Below are 16,210 nucleotides of genomic sequence, written 5' to 3' on the forward strand. Positions count from 1 at the left end.
CTGGGTACCTAGGGTTCTTGATGAACCTACAAGCCCCTTATATCCCCGCAACCAGAAGAGTCCAGCAGACAAAACGGTATATTGCTTTCAGAAATCTGACATCGCAGGAAAAAGTTACAGAGTAAAACAAAGAAAAATGGCTGTTGTTTTCAGCTCAATTTCTATTTTTTTTATTTCAGCTGTTATTTTCTGTAGGAAAACCTTGTAGGATCTACACAAAGGACCCCTTGCTGAATTCAGAATTTTGTCTAGTTTTCAGAAATGTTTAGCATTCAGGGATCCAGCATTGGTTTCACACCCATTCCTGTCACTAACTGGAAGGAGGCTGAAAGCACCAAATATAGTAAAAATGGGGTATGTCCCAGTAAAATGCCAAATTTGTGTTGAAAAATGTGGTTTTCTGATTCAAGTCTGCCCGTTCCTGAAAGGTGGGAAGATAGTAATTTCAGCACCAGAAACCCTTTGTTGATGGCATTTTCAGGGAAAAAACCACAAGCCTTCTTCGGCAGCCCTTTTTTCCAATTTTTTTGGAAAAAACAAAATTTTCACTGTATTTTGGCTATTTTCTTTGTCTCCTCCAGGGGAAACCACAAACTCTGGGTACCATTAGAATCCCTAGAATGTTGCAAAAAAAGGACGCAAATTTGGCGTGGTTAGCTTATGTGGACAAAAAGTTATGAAGCCCTAAGCGCGAACTACCCCAAATAGCCAAAAAAAGGGCTCAGCACTGGGGGGGAAAAGGCCCAGCAGCTAAGGGGTTAAGCACACTACTCAACCGGTAGGGTCTCAATGCGCGGGGGTGTTACTGCTTGAAGAGCCATGTTTTGAGGTGCTTTCTGAAGGTTAGGAGGTCCTGGGTCTTGCGTAGGTTGGTGGGGAGGGAGTTCCAGGTTTTGGCGGCGAGGTGGGAGAAGGATCTGTCGCTGGAGGTGGGGCGTTGGATGCGGGGGACTGTAGCGAGGTCGGCGGAGCGGAGCTGTCGAGTTGGTTTGTGGTAGTTGATTCTTTCGTTGAGGTAGGCCGGGCCAGTGTCGTGGAGGGCTTTGTAAGCATGGACAAGGATTCTGAAAATGATTCTTTTGTTGATGGGTAACCAGTGTAGGGATCTGAGGTGGGTGGAGATGTGTTTGTGGCGAGAGAGGTTGAGGATGAGATGTGCGGCTGTGTTCTGGATGTGCTGGAGTTTTCTCTGAAGCTTGGCTGTGGTCCCAGCGTAGAGGGCGTTGACGTAGTTCAGTCTGCTGCTTATGAGGGCGTGGGTTACCGTTATGGTTTCTAAAGGAATCCATTTGAAAGTCTTGCGTAGCATGCGAAGGGTGTTAAAGCAGGAGGATGATTTGGCGTTGATTTGCTGAGTCATGGAGAGAGATGAGTCTAGTATGATGCCGAGACTGCGTGCGTGGGTGTTGGTCCAAGGGTGGTGGGCCACCAAGAGTCGTTCCATGCTGTCTTGTTGGGACCGAAGATGATTATCTCGGTTTTTTCTGAGTTCAATTTGAGGTGGCTTGCTGTCATCCAGTTAGCGATGGCGAGGGGTCCGGTGTGTAGGTTATTCTTGGCGGTAGATGGGTTCCCCGTGAGGGAGATGGTGAGCTGGGTGTCGTCAGCATAGGAAATGATGGTGAGGCCGTTGGGGCGGATGATGTTGGCGAGTTGAGCCATGTAGATATTGAAGAGAGTTAATAAATATGCATCTCTCAGTTTTTTGTTTTTTTCTTTACAACACCTCACACTCCTGCCATTTCGAAGCACGCTAAATATCAATTGTTATTATTAACATACGTAATATACACATTTGCAAACCTCCGATGGACAGAATGCTGAGTTATGTGCGGCAGGATCAAACTCATGACCTGCAGAATAGAGAATGTTTCAGTTGTCAACATTTTACTTAGTGCACCATCTTCAGTCATCAGCAAGTTAAATGCTGGTGCTAATAACTTTCATGATTTGCAAATCGCATGGTCATATCATAATAAGGCCACCTCAGCCTTCCATCTTCCTGATGTCAGTAAACTGAGTATCATTACACTGGATAGTAAATCGTATAAATGTGCTTCAAAGCGCTATACAACAAGAAGTGATTAGTTGTTGTGCTACTTGTGTACCGGTGCTGAGAAGTGTGCATACATTTTGGGTTCTGCAAACAGAGGCACATCTGCATCTTTAGAGAAACATGTTGCCATTTTATACACAGTAAAACGCTGCACCTACACACATGTTGCAGGTGCATCATATGACTATACATGATATAAATGACTATAATGGTTAAGTTTCTGTAAATTGTAATTAGAATATATTGATCTCTGACGGTGGGCAGATATTCTTTTGTAAATGGACATTTAAACGGACTACACAGAAAATGGGGGCAGTGATTGAAACCAAAACTGGGACAAGGCACACATATAATGGACCTTGCTTCAAGACATGGGGGAACAGGCACTATGCTTGAGCACACTGGAAGTAATGCTGTGCTCCAGCATACACGAAAGCGCCATACTGCAGCAGATCAGGAAAGCAAAAGAAACCACGGCAGAGAGGCTGCCTGTAATGCTAATAACAATTTGCTAATGATAATATCTTGCTTTTTGTTTAGAGTTTCATTCTGCACTGTTGCCTTTCCCAAGCAATGTAAACAGCTGGTGTTACTTTTACCGCAATTAATGGTACAGCGTACCAAACAGAGAAGGATGGAAGGCAGCTTTTCTGTGATTTATTCTAGTGACCTCGGCCGGCCCCAGTGCCAGATCTTTGGGCCGCAACATCCAGTAGCGAGCTTTCAACTCCCATATCAAGCTAATGAAGCTGCTAGTTGCCAGATCCTTGAGTTGCATCATCCAGTGGCGAGTTTTTGACTCCGCTATCCTGCTGGTGCAATGGGAGGTAAAGTGCATAGAAGAAACAAAGTAATGTGTGGCAAAATGGTGAAGTAGCAGATCTTAAGGCTGAGGATGGCAGGCCAAGGGCATAGCAGTCAGACGTAAGGAGGTATTTCGAGTCTTTACATGTGTCCCCATGCACACTGCTAGATCAGATTAATAGGTCAGACCACTTGTCTCATTTTTCATCTTACACAGCCACTAGGAAAATGTAAAGCAATGGGACACGGGTTCATGTGCATGTCCGTGGCTACTGGGCAGTACCTTCCTGGGTACTGTTTTTTCCCATATCTTTATTAGTTTTCAACACAAAAAAGAAACATTTACGGGACTACATGTGTCAAGAAGAACTTATACAGTGGAGTCACATCTGCATTACAGCCACTCACCTACCCCTGTGGAGAGTACTATTGTGTTACCATATATGTATGTACTCGGTTCATAAGCCATCGCCTAGACCACATACATTTTTCGAACATCTCACCAATCGAGGAGTAGCCACCAGGGAGCGCCTCCATGGTTGTCAGGAAAGTGTGTACCCCAAATCATAGTGAATCAATGTTGAGAGTGGGACATCTATGCATGGTGCCGCTGGCTCAGGCAAGGTTATCTAGGCAAATACACCTGTTGGTCAGACCTGCTGCAAATATGTATATTTCATGATGTGGAGGCCGAATGTGAGGTACAGAGGAGGGGCGTTAAACATCCACCCGGTTGTTCATAGTAGTACAAGTACCCCGAGGTGCGAACTATCATGCTATAGATATAATTGTATCTAACAACAGAGGGACAGATCAAGGGGGATGCGTGTCATTTTTGGCTTCTAGGTTCCCGATATATATGTACCAGTATGTCACGCCTTGCCCAGCGCCTCCCACGATTTTGAGCCTTGCTTATGGGGTCCGATTCCATCTTTGCCCACCTCAGTAAGGTCTTGAGGCAGATCTTTGTGTCCAGGGAAGCACAAGATTCCACGACATCGCTATTTGTTGTTTATTAGGCACACAGGCAAGGTCAATGAATCTATGTAATAGGTTGTCTCCTTCGAGTAGAATTCCCAACTGGCATGATTTGCGCCTGGCCAGTAATGTGCGTTCCACTAAGGTCAGGTTCTCATTCACTCCCCAGATAAAAGCAGCAAGTTGACTCTGCCGATTTCGCAGGCTTAAGCCAAGGTTCTTTTCAGAATGCTATAATTTATTTATGAAGGTGTTCTAAAGTGCTTACATATCACCTGCTAGTCACATTACCGCGCTGAACAAAGTGTGGAGCCAATATTTACTGAGGAAATCATGGGGTGGCAAAGAGTAGCTTAGTAGTGAGAAGGAAGGAGAGCAGGCACTGTGGTCACCATCCAGCCACGAATTGTGTTGTAGATGAGCCAATAGCTCTGTTTAAGGAACCAGAACCCACCTCCCTAACACCTACCTTTGTTAGGTTATTACAAGGGGCCAAGCCCCCCAAAATAAAATACGCCTGGCCATAACTGTGCATACAGGAGTCCCCTGTTCCATTCAAGCTGGAATTGATCTCCTGATGATTGTTCTTGCAGAAACTCCAATGCAGAAAACTGTTGACATTCTGTGTTCTTGACAGTGGCAAAAAGATCTAGCCAAGGTTCTACCCACTGGTGGAAGATGCCTTACGCCACCTCTGCATGTTACTACCACTCGTGATCTGCCAAACGTCTGCTTAGTTTATATGCCCCTGCTCTCAGGGACCCTGCAAGATGTTGGGCAACGAGGCAGAGATGCAAAGCCTCTAGGCACAGGACCCCACCCCGCTCACATGGTGGTAATTTTGTCCTTGAGAACTTGCAGAAGGATAGGAAGGCCTTCTGAGCAACATGAATGGCCTGCAGCTCTAGCAGACTAATGTGGAGTCAGCCCTCTACTGGAGACCAGTGCTCTGATCTCACCTCACTCTGGTGACCCTCCCATGCTGCAAATATTCAATGTTCTTCTAGTTCCTCCTGGGGCACCTCTGGACCTGACCAATCAAAATACAAGGACCTCCAGTTAGGACTGGTAGAGCCTTCCATGGTGCCCTCTGTCTCCTTGTGACCCATTACTTGCTCTGTACCAACTCTTGTATGGACCTCAAATCTTGCCACATTATCCATGCCGATTTCCGGCACCCTGAAGCTGGCACCCCAAAGCCAGTGCCTTTACCGTGCTGCAGCTATCTGCAGAAGCTCCATCATTTTTTTGGTTGTGACTCTAACCCTGTGCCAGAGCAGAGTGTATCCCAGGATGTGGATAATGATGATGATTGTGAAGGGGATGGCTAGCTTCTTGGCCACTTCTCCTCCCTTTGTGTAATGCCAACCATGGGGCCTCCCATGGGATAGTGAGCCCCGTGACTTTGGCCATGATAAAGACCACTTTTACCCAAAACTGTTGGATTACACAGCAGTCCCAAAGGATGTAAAAAAAATGTCCCCACCCAGCCACACCCTCTTCTACACAGATCAGAATCACTGTGGCCCATGCGATGCAGGAGTTATCTGGAAAAATATTACCTGTGGAGGATTTGCAATTAGAAGAGGCAGAACCTAGCACGGATTGCCGCCTCCCTAGGGCTTTGGAGGGCATCCTACCAATCGTCGTCTTCTATCTTGCCTAAGTCGTCCTCCCATGCCTCTCAAAAAGAATGCCAGGGGTCGAGGGAGTTATTCATTAATCTCCTGTAGATTAGGGAGATCGCTTTCTCGGGCATAGGGTCCAGTACTAAACAGTCCTCTAATTGGGTAGAGTTGGGAAGTTAGTCCCCAGCATCAAGATACCTCTTGAGCGCATGGCCCAATTGGATATATTTAAACTTTCCAAGACTCCCATTTCATACCACTTCTGTAGGTCCTCTAGAGGAATTAGCGTCCCACACCTCCAGATGTCCCCAAGACTGTTGATACCGAGTAATCCCCATCTACAGAACCCCTTCAGAGTACGAAGCTCATTTAGTTGGTCACTACACCATAGTGGAGTCATGGCCGTCAATTTGTCGCCCCATCCCAACAATTTGTTGGCCTCCCTCCATGCTCTTGCTGCTGCCTGTGTGTGGGGCGACAGCAAGTCCTCCCCCTTCCTGAAGTATAACACCGAGGGGTAGATTCCATCTCCCACTGCCTCCCTGTCGATCCTGTAAGCGGGCTTCCCCACATCAGCGAATACTCATTCACTAACCAAGATTAGTTGGGCCGCCAAGTAGTAAATTTGTATAACATGGACCACGATACCCTCTTCGAATACACCCCTCTGCAGCTTACCAAAGGATATGCGGGGGGCTTCCACCATACCCTAAGAGCTTGCGTATCCTGCCATTTATCTTTGAAAAGAAGTCTGGGGCACCCTAAACGGGGTATTTTGGAATACAAAGATCAGGCGGGGTAGGGTCATCATTTTAAAAACGGTGGCTCAGTCCATCAAGGTCAGAGGTAGCCTCTGCTAGTGCAAGACATCAGCGCAGAGCCGATGTGCTTAGTCATTTCTGTCATGACTGATGCCTGCATGTTCACAACTAAACCCATGGGGCACATCCAGGTGTGATGGCGAACCCCACCGGTGCCCAGAGCCTTATCTACAGAATCTGTGGTGTTCACCTGAGCCTGCAACTTGTATTTTGGTTGTGCATCATAGACGTTTTGTGCAAAGGAGTTCTGAAACTCTTCAGGGAGGGTGGCAGAAATACCACTTGCCATATCCCAAAGGGCATGAGTCTATCTGACCAGAGAGCAGACTGATTCAGAGAATGCAATGCCAACCTGACACAAGATAAAAGCCTCTTGACAACCACATCAATGTGCTCCTCTTCATTCTCAGGCGAAGCAAAAGGGAATCAACGGGTTCACTTTACTAAATGGAGCCACCAGACTTTCCTGAGTTGAATCCTGAGTCAATCACAGTAGGCATAGGGCACCTACTGATGAGGTAACACCAATGGCACCCAGCAAGGCTTCAACCATCCCGCAGCCAATGTTTCTGTCAGAGCTTTATTTGAAGGCAGCAAGGGCTCCAGTGTTGAAAGGTCAGTTTGCAAAAATTCAGAAAGAAGATTAGTATTAGTTTCCACCACTTACAACTGCAGTTCTACTGGCCTACGTACTACAACAGCAAGGGGAGTTCTTGCATCAGTATGAAGCCCAAATGGAGAGTCCTGTTTAATCTCTAGTGATGTGCCAAAACCACTAGCATTTTGTAGGATTAAATATAATTCAAAATATAATCCAACATCAGAGTAGTGAGGGGCAAAAAACTGTCTGCTTCAACAATGTGGTTTTAGGCTTCATCATCTCTGCATGTCTTGTACTGATACTAAGACTGAGTTGAGTAAAGGTATCTAAGATACTGGCTCCAAGGCAAAGGTAGTGTTGGAAAGTCCTTGAACACCACTGGCTCTTCCATAGTGACTTCATAATGAGACCATGGCCTAAATCTAATCAAATTCTGCACTGACTCTAATACTGGCGTGTGAGTCAGATCGGGGACTGGCACTGCCTCCAGCAAGGGAGTGGAGGGGCAGCACAGGTCTAACATGGTCTGTCAATATTGGGTATAATCAGCCGGTCGAAATCCATCTTCAAGGTCTGGGCAATCTAAGGGGCACAAAAGTGTTCAAGTGAGACCCAGAATCATCAGTAAAAGCTGCAACATTGCCTCATTGAAAGCCGTTATCTACTGTGGCATCTGGGGTGGTCTGTGAAATTAGGGGGTGCACCGGCTCCAGTTGTGGAATCGGGCCAAATGGCATTGAGTTTGGACTTTGGAGTGCTGAAGGAGCCATCTCTTCCTGGAGCAAGAGCACCTGGGGAGATATCTTGGGAGCTGCAGTGGGTTGTTTGGGCATCAGGGGGAGTGGGAGGGGACAATTAAAAGGACCTCTATAGAGAGTTCTTGCAGTTCAATTGGAATTTGTCTTTGGACTTTGTCTTAGATTTACCCAAGGTCATTGACTGGGACTGCTTCTTGTGCTTTGCGACATACAACTTTGCCTCCTGCTCCTAGATGGCCTTCAGGTGCATCAGAGAGCATTTGTTGTATTCTGAATCATGCTTGGACGCAAGGAACCAAAGGCAGGCATCATCTGGGTCTGTAACTGACCCCTGCTTCCTGCAGGTTTAGGCAATGGTCCGAAGCATGCAGTCCTTTGAGGGAGACATGCCTAGCACACTATCATAGAAAAACCTTTTGGAAACTACCAGCATAGTATGTGAATGGAGCTCCTGATCAACGTCGAAGGGCAAGGAAAAAAATAAATGTTAGTATACAGCACGGACAGCAATATAAGTCTGCACGTCACCTCTAATGTGAGTTGAGGATGCTGCAGAGCTAGATGGTGCCTTATAGCAGCAGCGGGTGCATTTGCTGGAAAAAAAAGTCTGAATCACTCAGGTCCCTCCGGCAATTCAAAAGGTGAGGACTATACAGTTAGCAAAAATGAAGGTAAAATACATGATTTTGTAGCCAAACTGAAGTAATGTAAGTGGTCCAGCTGGGTAACCTCTTATTAACCCTATTCTTTGATTTTTCTTCAAATTTCATTAACACTAAAATAAGATTATCATAGAAAAAAACTGTTTAAGTAATTCACAAAATATTCTGAGATCCAACCACAATTAAAGGCGGATGTGTAGAGGATATCCTAAAATGTTCGAAAAAGAATTGATACAGTGAATGTCTAATACAGCAGCTAAAATCTAATTAAGGACAAGCACTTGAAGTAGAGGATATGTTGATACTCAGTAAGAATACATTAGGTTGCAATGAGACATTTTTTGTCCACTGTCGCAAAGCGAGAATCTTCAGAACTCCAAAGCCTAGGTGCTGTGCAATGAGTATGTCCACTTTATTTTATGTGCTCTTTATTGTTACAATGACCAACTCATGGGCATTTACGAGGGTGGATGAGTCTAGGGCACACATATTGTCTGCTGATGCCATATTCCCTTTATTTTCCTCTTCATGTCCATTATGTCAATCTGTCCTGATGGAATATGGCGCCCATATGCGATGCAAGATGTCACATGCGCAAGACTTTTCTCCTGTGAAGGTATGTTTTACTTAAATTCAGTCATTTAAAATAACAAACTACAAGGGGACCTATGGTAAATACGTACCATATGTTAACAGGAGGAATAGGTAGACTTTCGTATCTGCACTCTGGAGCAAATAACAGGAGCATATTACATTTCACCACAGTAATGAAACAAATGTACATCATTCATTTTTTGTTCTGAACTTTAAGAGTCACAACTTTAAAATTTGAATAACTACCCTGATTCAAGCTCACATATTATATCATTGTGAAACCTTTTTACCTCGGATACATGTGTTTTCTTTTTTATTGATGGTTACTCTGGATGTGAACGGCGTTTGCTTAAAGTACTATAGCGCATGGAAGCCTCACACATACTGTCTTTGCCTTTCAGAAATGTAATTTCTAACACTGGGTGCAATGGTCACAAGTGCAATTACATTGGTCTTGTATCTTGAAAGGAGACTTCAAAACCTGATTTACAGGTTGAACATTATTTTTAATTTGCATTTGGAACTGCATACTAAGGCTTAGAAATGTTCTCTTGATGCACAATTGAGACGTTGGAAAGGAAAACAAATTAAGATCATTGCCTGCTACTTGTGATTTTCTTTCATGAATCTGGCCTTGGATTAGATTTGGCAACAAGGTGGGTTTACTCTGGAGAACATATGCAGTTTCAAATTCTACAGAGTCAGTTTCCAGTTTTACAATACATTCACCCACTTATCTTTAATTCAATGCACCTTGAACTATTAGTCAATCAGCATTTCCACCTCCCTCCTCTTAACTCCAATTTTCCCCTCTTAAACCTTAATGAGGTTTAATTTGTAGGTCAGAATAAAGAGAATTATTTAAGGTTTAAGCATTTCAGAGCAGTTACATTTTATTCTGTCAACCATCACCATCCTACTCCACATTCTGTAAAACATGATCCCTTGGTGCATGTCCATACCTGTCTAGGAAGGAAATAAGGTGCATCTGTTTCTACGATGATTCTCTCCAGTGGGATTTTGCTTACTGCCTCCCTTGCTTCAGAAGCAGATGGATAGGTCACAACAGCAGTGAATCCCACAGCCATATTGGGAAATGCCTCTAGGAATGGTTCTATGACACTGAAACGGCCAGTGAAGCAATGCCTGGTAAAAAAGGAGAACTTGTTTAAGCTTCATAATAAATTCACACTTTTCATCCACTATCAGAGCTTTGTTATATTATGTGTCTGTGAAATGAATAGTTGTGTGTGGTTTTAGCATAACATGCTTAAGCTAACTATAAGCATATTCATTCACATAAACAGATGTAAGAAAATCAGTAGGGATGACTGTACACTCCAAGATGGCAAAACTATAACTAAAAAGGAGCACATAAAGAAGAAAAAGTTGCTTACTTGTAATGCTAGACAAAGACAGTCTTTTCTGATGTAGGGTTAATGAATCTCAGGCCTTATGTTCTCACGAGCCCTACACACACTTTTCCACAGGACCGAGGTGGTCATCAAGACACACAGCTTTTCTTCGCAATGTGGGCTCTGATTTTTATGTTAATCAGACTATTTCACTTCTTACATTTTTTTCAGAATCCTTTCACTCTTGCAGAATGGACCTCACACATTTAGGATGCTATTGACCTCTCTGAACAGGGTTGCCAGTGAAAAGTAGCTTATCAATGGGCTGCCTCTTGGATTTTTTATTTATCAGAAGGTAAATAAGTCTTTGCCATGTAAACCAAAGACCACTCTACTAGAGGTAAAACTGCAAATACTGCTTTGTTAAGCAATAGTTAAATAACTGTGATTTGTAAGGTGGCTACATGGTACTAATTCCACACCGGACACTACTGTCTAGATGCACACTGCAGAGTAGATGCACAAGATAAGCAAGCTTATTTTATTTGCTTAGCTATAAATATGTTGTATTCCTTCCACCGCAAGATGCAGGATGGGCTTGCTGTTCAATTCAGTGTTTAGGACTACCAATTGAGAACCCATGAAGAAAAAGTTGCTTCTCTGTAATCCTAGATCTTCTGAATTTGTATTGAACAATATGCAGCTTCCCTTCCTCCAGACTGGGAAAACACAAACTATATAGTTAGCAGGATTCAAAGTAACTGATCAAACATACCTGCAGCAACTATCTACCATGCTAGCTACCATGTGAACTTAAAAACATTGGTACAATATTCAATTATGTAGCTTACTTTCTATGACAACAAACATCATGGCTATCAATGCTTTCAATTCCCACGTTTTCTATGAAACATGCATCCCCTGTAGTTGACAAAAACAGACATGCAAACAAAATGAAGGTGAGGGGGAAGTAAGAGTAAACAAATCTGAACAACTACGTATTTGAAACCGGTTTATATCACAATGCGACTCCTGATTCAGTGAAGAACACCACATGGAAAGCTGCACAAATTTTCTAGGCAATCTGTAATCAGATGGATTTCTAACTGTAGATTTTACAGAGCCATCAATAAAATTACAGAAATAATACTTGTACTTCAACAACTGTCATAATGCACAGAAGAATCAAACTGACAAATTTACTGGTGAGGCTGAAGACACACAATTACAATTTTGGGTGAAGTCAAGTCATATGACCATTTTTAAAAATAAACCGCTCGCTTTAAGTTTTCAAAAGTCCCTACGCTGGAGCATCAAGCTCCCAGAAGCTCCCCCATGCATAATGCTCTAAGCAGAACTCCTTCTTTCATGCCTTTGACCAACTAGCTCCATCCACTTGATTCAGAAGGAGAAAGGTGCACAATGCGTACCATGTACACTGCTCTAGCTGTGCAGCTAACTGCTAATTGTCCACCATTAAAGAAAGCATACCATGTAGTCGATTTGTTAGTCTGTGGAGGAGTTTTCCAGCCATCCCAGTGGACTTGCTCTATTTTGTAAGCCAGTGTTCCTCAAGGATCACCTACATCTTCAACTGGACACATGCTGCTTTGGGAAATTTTGAAAAGATGGGGAGCCCAAGACTATACCACAGTCAATTCCCCCAGGTTGCCTGGGAGGAAAAAACCATCAAGCACTGAAAGAGCCTAACAACAACAAAGTGCAAGGAAATTCTGCCTGTGTCAGGTCCTTCATTAAGACAGCCCATCCTCTGGCTAAAACATTAATTTTCTGTGGTATACATGGACATACAAAGTGATCTGTGGCTGCAGAAACCTATTGGATTAGTATATACCAAGAGTAAGCATGTTTTTGGCAAATTCCTTTTCTAAAAGTTAGTTGCCAAATAGCTCCCATCCAAAAGCTGCTGCAGTAATATACTTATGATGGTAGTGTAGTAGTACTAGTAAATGTGTTTATTAGGTAATAAAAAAAAACCTCCAAAAGGCAAAAGAAAAATCTGACTAAGCACAATACAGTACAGAATACCAATGTTAAGATATTCACTAAGAAGAAACAATGTGCAAAGTTTCACAAAATGAGCAAACAAACCAATCATAATTTACAGACAATCATCAAAATATAAAATAACTGGCCTAGCTAGCACAGTTTGACGACATTGAAAAGTCAATCATGATGACATACAGCTCAGGTCCCATGCAATCCATCATAGGTCATGTACATTTCGACCCGGTTATCAATAATAGTGTCTTCATTAACCTGAATAATGTGCAAAATTATGCGAAAAGTGCAAACGACACACTGGGAGACATGAGTCCCACCCAATCAGCCACAAATCGTGTACAATTCGATGTAGATTGTCAATATTGGTGGGATTACTGACAAACACGATGTGCAAAAATACGCAAAAAAGTGCAAATACACCACTCTTCATTTAAAATTGTGTATCACAGGGTGTTAAACGATTAGCTGGGCTAACCCTCATCAAGATATCCAGAAACTGACCTGGCTAATTTGTAATGCACGTACTTATACAAAGTGTGCAAAAGAGCCGGTGTATAGTCTAAAAAAACAAAATAAAACATCGATCTCGGTATCATAATTTCAACAACGGCCCAAGCTATGGCTGGTTAGATTGACGTGTGCAGACTTACACTAATGGTTTTATCCAGGGCCTTCTCTGTTATTCATCTGTAACATCTGGTCAGTGATTTAAAGATTTCCAAAAACGGTACCAGCCTAATGTTCAGCATCATATTTCTTGGGTCAAATGACTCGGTAAGGGCTGGTCAACAGGATCCGGTCTCCAGTACATGAAATTATTTTTTTCAGCACACTTCTTTGCTGGTGGGCCAAGGCTGGTGGGCATTTACCAATAACATGCAGCAACGTTTCTTCGACCTGGTGGCATAGGCAGCATTTCTGGAGCCCACTTTGGAATTCTTCCCTCCATTCTGGCTGAAAATCTAGCGTTGGAATATCACCAAATCTTAGCATTAGAAATCTGTTATTGATCTTCAGGGGATAGGGGATATCCAAAAGGGATGAGACTGAATTTTACAGGATTTTAGATCCAGCCACCCCTGCGACTTGAGGTCCCACAAGTCTCCCAGTTCAAGCATCTCTATGCTTTTATGGATCAAATCTTTTTATTGAGTTTAACATATAAAAGTACAAAGCACATTGTGTGAATCGCAAGCGAGTCACCCACCCAGCTACAGCATTTCAATCTGATATCCAAGAGGGCATGCACATGATTACTGTCTTATTGCCAAGAGAAAACTCCCTTTTCGCCCACTTCCAAACATTTAGAAGAGCAAGGTAGGTAAAGACAGTGGCCTAATGACCTCAGTGCTTCGTGCATAAATAAACAAAACATAAAAGGAATTAAACAGCAGAAAAACTGTGCCTCCCCCGTCGAACATATCGCTCCTTCCCCTAGGAATCCCCCCATCTTTACAGGCCAACATCATACCAGGTCACCCCCAGCTAACAGCCAAGCACCTACTAAGAAACATCTGTCAACCCCAGAACCCTCAAGTAAACCGGGCATGTCAGTTCCGTGAACTCTGTTGACAGGATCTGAAGAAACGGCTTCCATAACGTATTTATGTCACCCACTCTCTGTTGAGAAACCAGAGTAAACTTCTCCATTGCAAGAATAAACCACAGCTTCTGAAGCCAGGTTGCATACGTCGGTACCCTGTCCATCCCCCATAAGGCTAGGATCGATTGCACAGCCGCATTGAGTGCCAGCGCCATCTGTCGCCCTTTCAGGGATCGTAGCGGGAAGGAGAGGGGGTTGGGCAAACCTAGAAGTATATACGATGGAAACCTAGGGAGCTCGGTCCGGAACACTTTATCAATATCGTCTAAAATGCTTGTCCAATATCTCTGAAGTTTGGGGCAGTGCCAAAGCAAATGTACCAGCAAACCTGTATTACAACACCCCCTCCAGCAAAGGCTGGGCTTGGTAGGGTCCCATGAGTGTATCCTGGCTGGAATGTAATACCAATAGGAAGCCACTTTATATGCCGTCTCTGTCCCTGCTGCATTGAAAGCTGTATGATGTGCTCTATAGTATATATTTTCCCATTCTTCGCCAGAGAACTCCCTCTCCAGCTCTCTCTCCCATCTAAGTTCCCCCTTAGTCTTAGGCAGGCGATCTCTTCCTTGTAAGAGTCTATACAGTTCTGAGAGGACACGCCTGTCATCCTTCTTTGTCAACAGCCATTTTTCGAACGGCGTGAGTGGCCTATCCATCAGAGCTCTGTTCGTCGGCAGAAGAGCCCAATGCCTCACCTGGTAGTACATTAACCTATTTGCCTCTGTCAGGCCATGTGTTTCCCTCATCTGATCAAAGGAGACTACTCCCTGTGCATCAAACAGACCCCCCACCCTTTTACAGCCTCCATCATACCATCGGCGTAGAGCCTCCAGACATAGCCCAAGCTCAAAATCAGGGTTCGCCCCTTTCGGGGTCATGGGGGACAGAAACAACGTAAGCCCTGCTCGACATGCCACGGCATCCCAGACACGGAGCGTCGCTCCCGTAACCGGGGAGGAGTATGGGCCCGGCGCCCTATGTCGACGTCGAACCAAGGTTCCTTCCAAATGTGCGATCCCGCTACCGCCTGATCCATGAAACACCAGTGCTTCTCAGTAAGTGGCCGACTCCACTCCAAGAGAAAGCGTAACTGTGCTGCCTGATAATATCGTATAAGGCAGGGGACCGCCAGCCCCCCACCCTCCGCTCTAGGGCGATATAAATGTCTTCTAGGGAGCTGTGCAGGGCGCCCATCCCAGATAAACTTAAGTATTGCCGACTGAAGAGTTGCTAACGCAAGAGGCGGGAGAGCCAGAGGCAGCGCCTGGAAAACGTACAATATACGCGGCAATGTGGTCATCTTCACCGCTGCCACCCTGCCCAGCCAGGAAAGTTTATGTTTCGCCCAGCTCCCCAAATCGCGCTGCACCTCCCGGACCAATGTCGCATAATTCAAGCTCACCGTCTTCGTAACTGAAGACGGCAGATCAATACCCAAGTAAGGGAGCTGCAATGAGGACCAAAGAAACTAGTATTGAGTCTTCAACTCTTGCTCACGCTCTGGGTTCACAGACAAACTAAGAACTTGGGATTTCAGCATATTTACCCGGAACCCCGAGATCTGGCCAAACTCCTCCATTATCGCCATTAGTTCAGGCAGTGAGGTCGCGGGCTCAGAGAGGGTAAGAATCACATCATCTGCATACAGCGTGATAAGGTGGTGATCCCCTCCAAACTTCACCCCAGAGACCAAGGGGCTGTCGCGTAGACGCTGAGCGAAGGGCTCCATGTAAAGCGCAAACAAAAGGGGGGGAAGAGGGCACCCCCGTCGGGTCCCCCGTCCTATCGGGAACAGCAAAGAGACTATACCATTAACCCGGACCGCAGCCCTAGGTGAGCGATAAATGCACTGAACCCATTTCCTGAAGGCCGGGCCCAAACCATAACACTCCAAGACCTGAAATAGGTAAGGCCAGTGGACTCTATCAAACGCCTTCTCTGCGTCAATAGAGAGGAACAGCGTCTCCCTACGAGATCTATTAGTTTTATCTATCAAATGTAACAGTCGCTTCGTATTATCACTGCACTGACAATGGGGTTATAAAGCCCGCCTGGTCTGGATCTATAAGACCCGGCATATAGGGGTTAAGGCGCTGGGCCACTATGCCAGTAAAGAGCTTAGCGTCTATGTTCAAAAGCAAGATTGGTCTGTACGAAGCACACTCTGGATCTTTCCCTTGCTTGTGAATCACCGCAATGGTAGCTTCGGACATGCTGGGTACAAGCGCCCCTGACTCCTGAAAGGAGTTAAAAAGACGCGCCAGAAGCTGAGCAAGTTCAGCGCAGAAAGTTTTATAAAAGAGCGTCATAAAGCTATCGGGGCCA

At 44.6% G+C, this 16,210-nt stretch overlaps 1 protein-coding gene across 1 annotated transcript in view; it reads right to left on the bottom strand.

Annotated features, from left to right (window-relative positions):
- Positions 1 to 16,210, bottom strand: part of TATDN2 (TatD DNase domain containing 2) — a 222,264-nt gene that overhangs the window by 51,922 nt on the left and 154,132 nt on the right. Inside the window, exon 4 of the mRNA XM_069207416.1 lies at positions 9,865 to 10,048. Within this exon, the coding sequence (XP_069063517.1) occupies positions 9,865 to 10,048 (184 nt within the window). The remainder of the gene's footprint in view (positions 1 to 9,864; positions 10,049 to 16,210) is intronic.

The sequence above is a fragment of the Pleurodeles waltl genome, chromosome 9 (genome assembly GCF_031143425.1).
Source record: "Pleurodeles waltl isolate 20211129_DDA chromosome 9, aPleWal1.hap1.20221129, whole genome shotgun sequence".
NCBI classification, from domain to species: Eukaryota; Metazoa; Chordata; class Amphibia; order Caudata; family Salamandridae; genus Pleurodeles; species Pleurodeles waltl.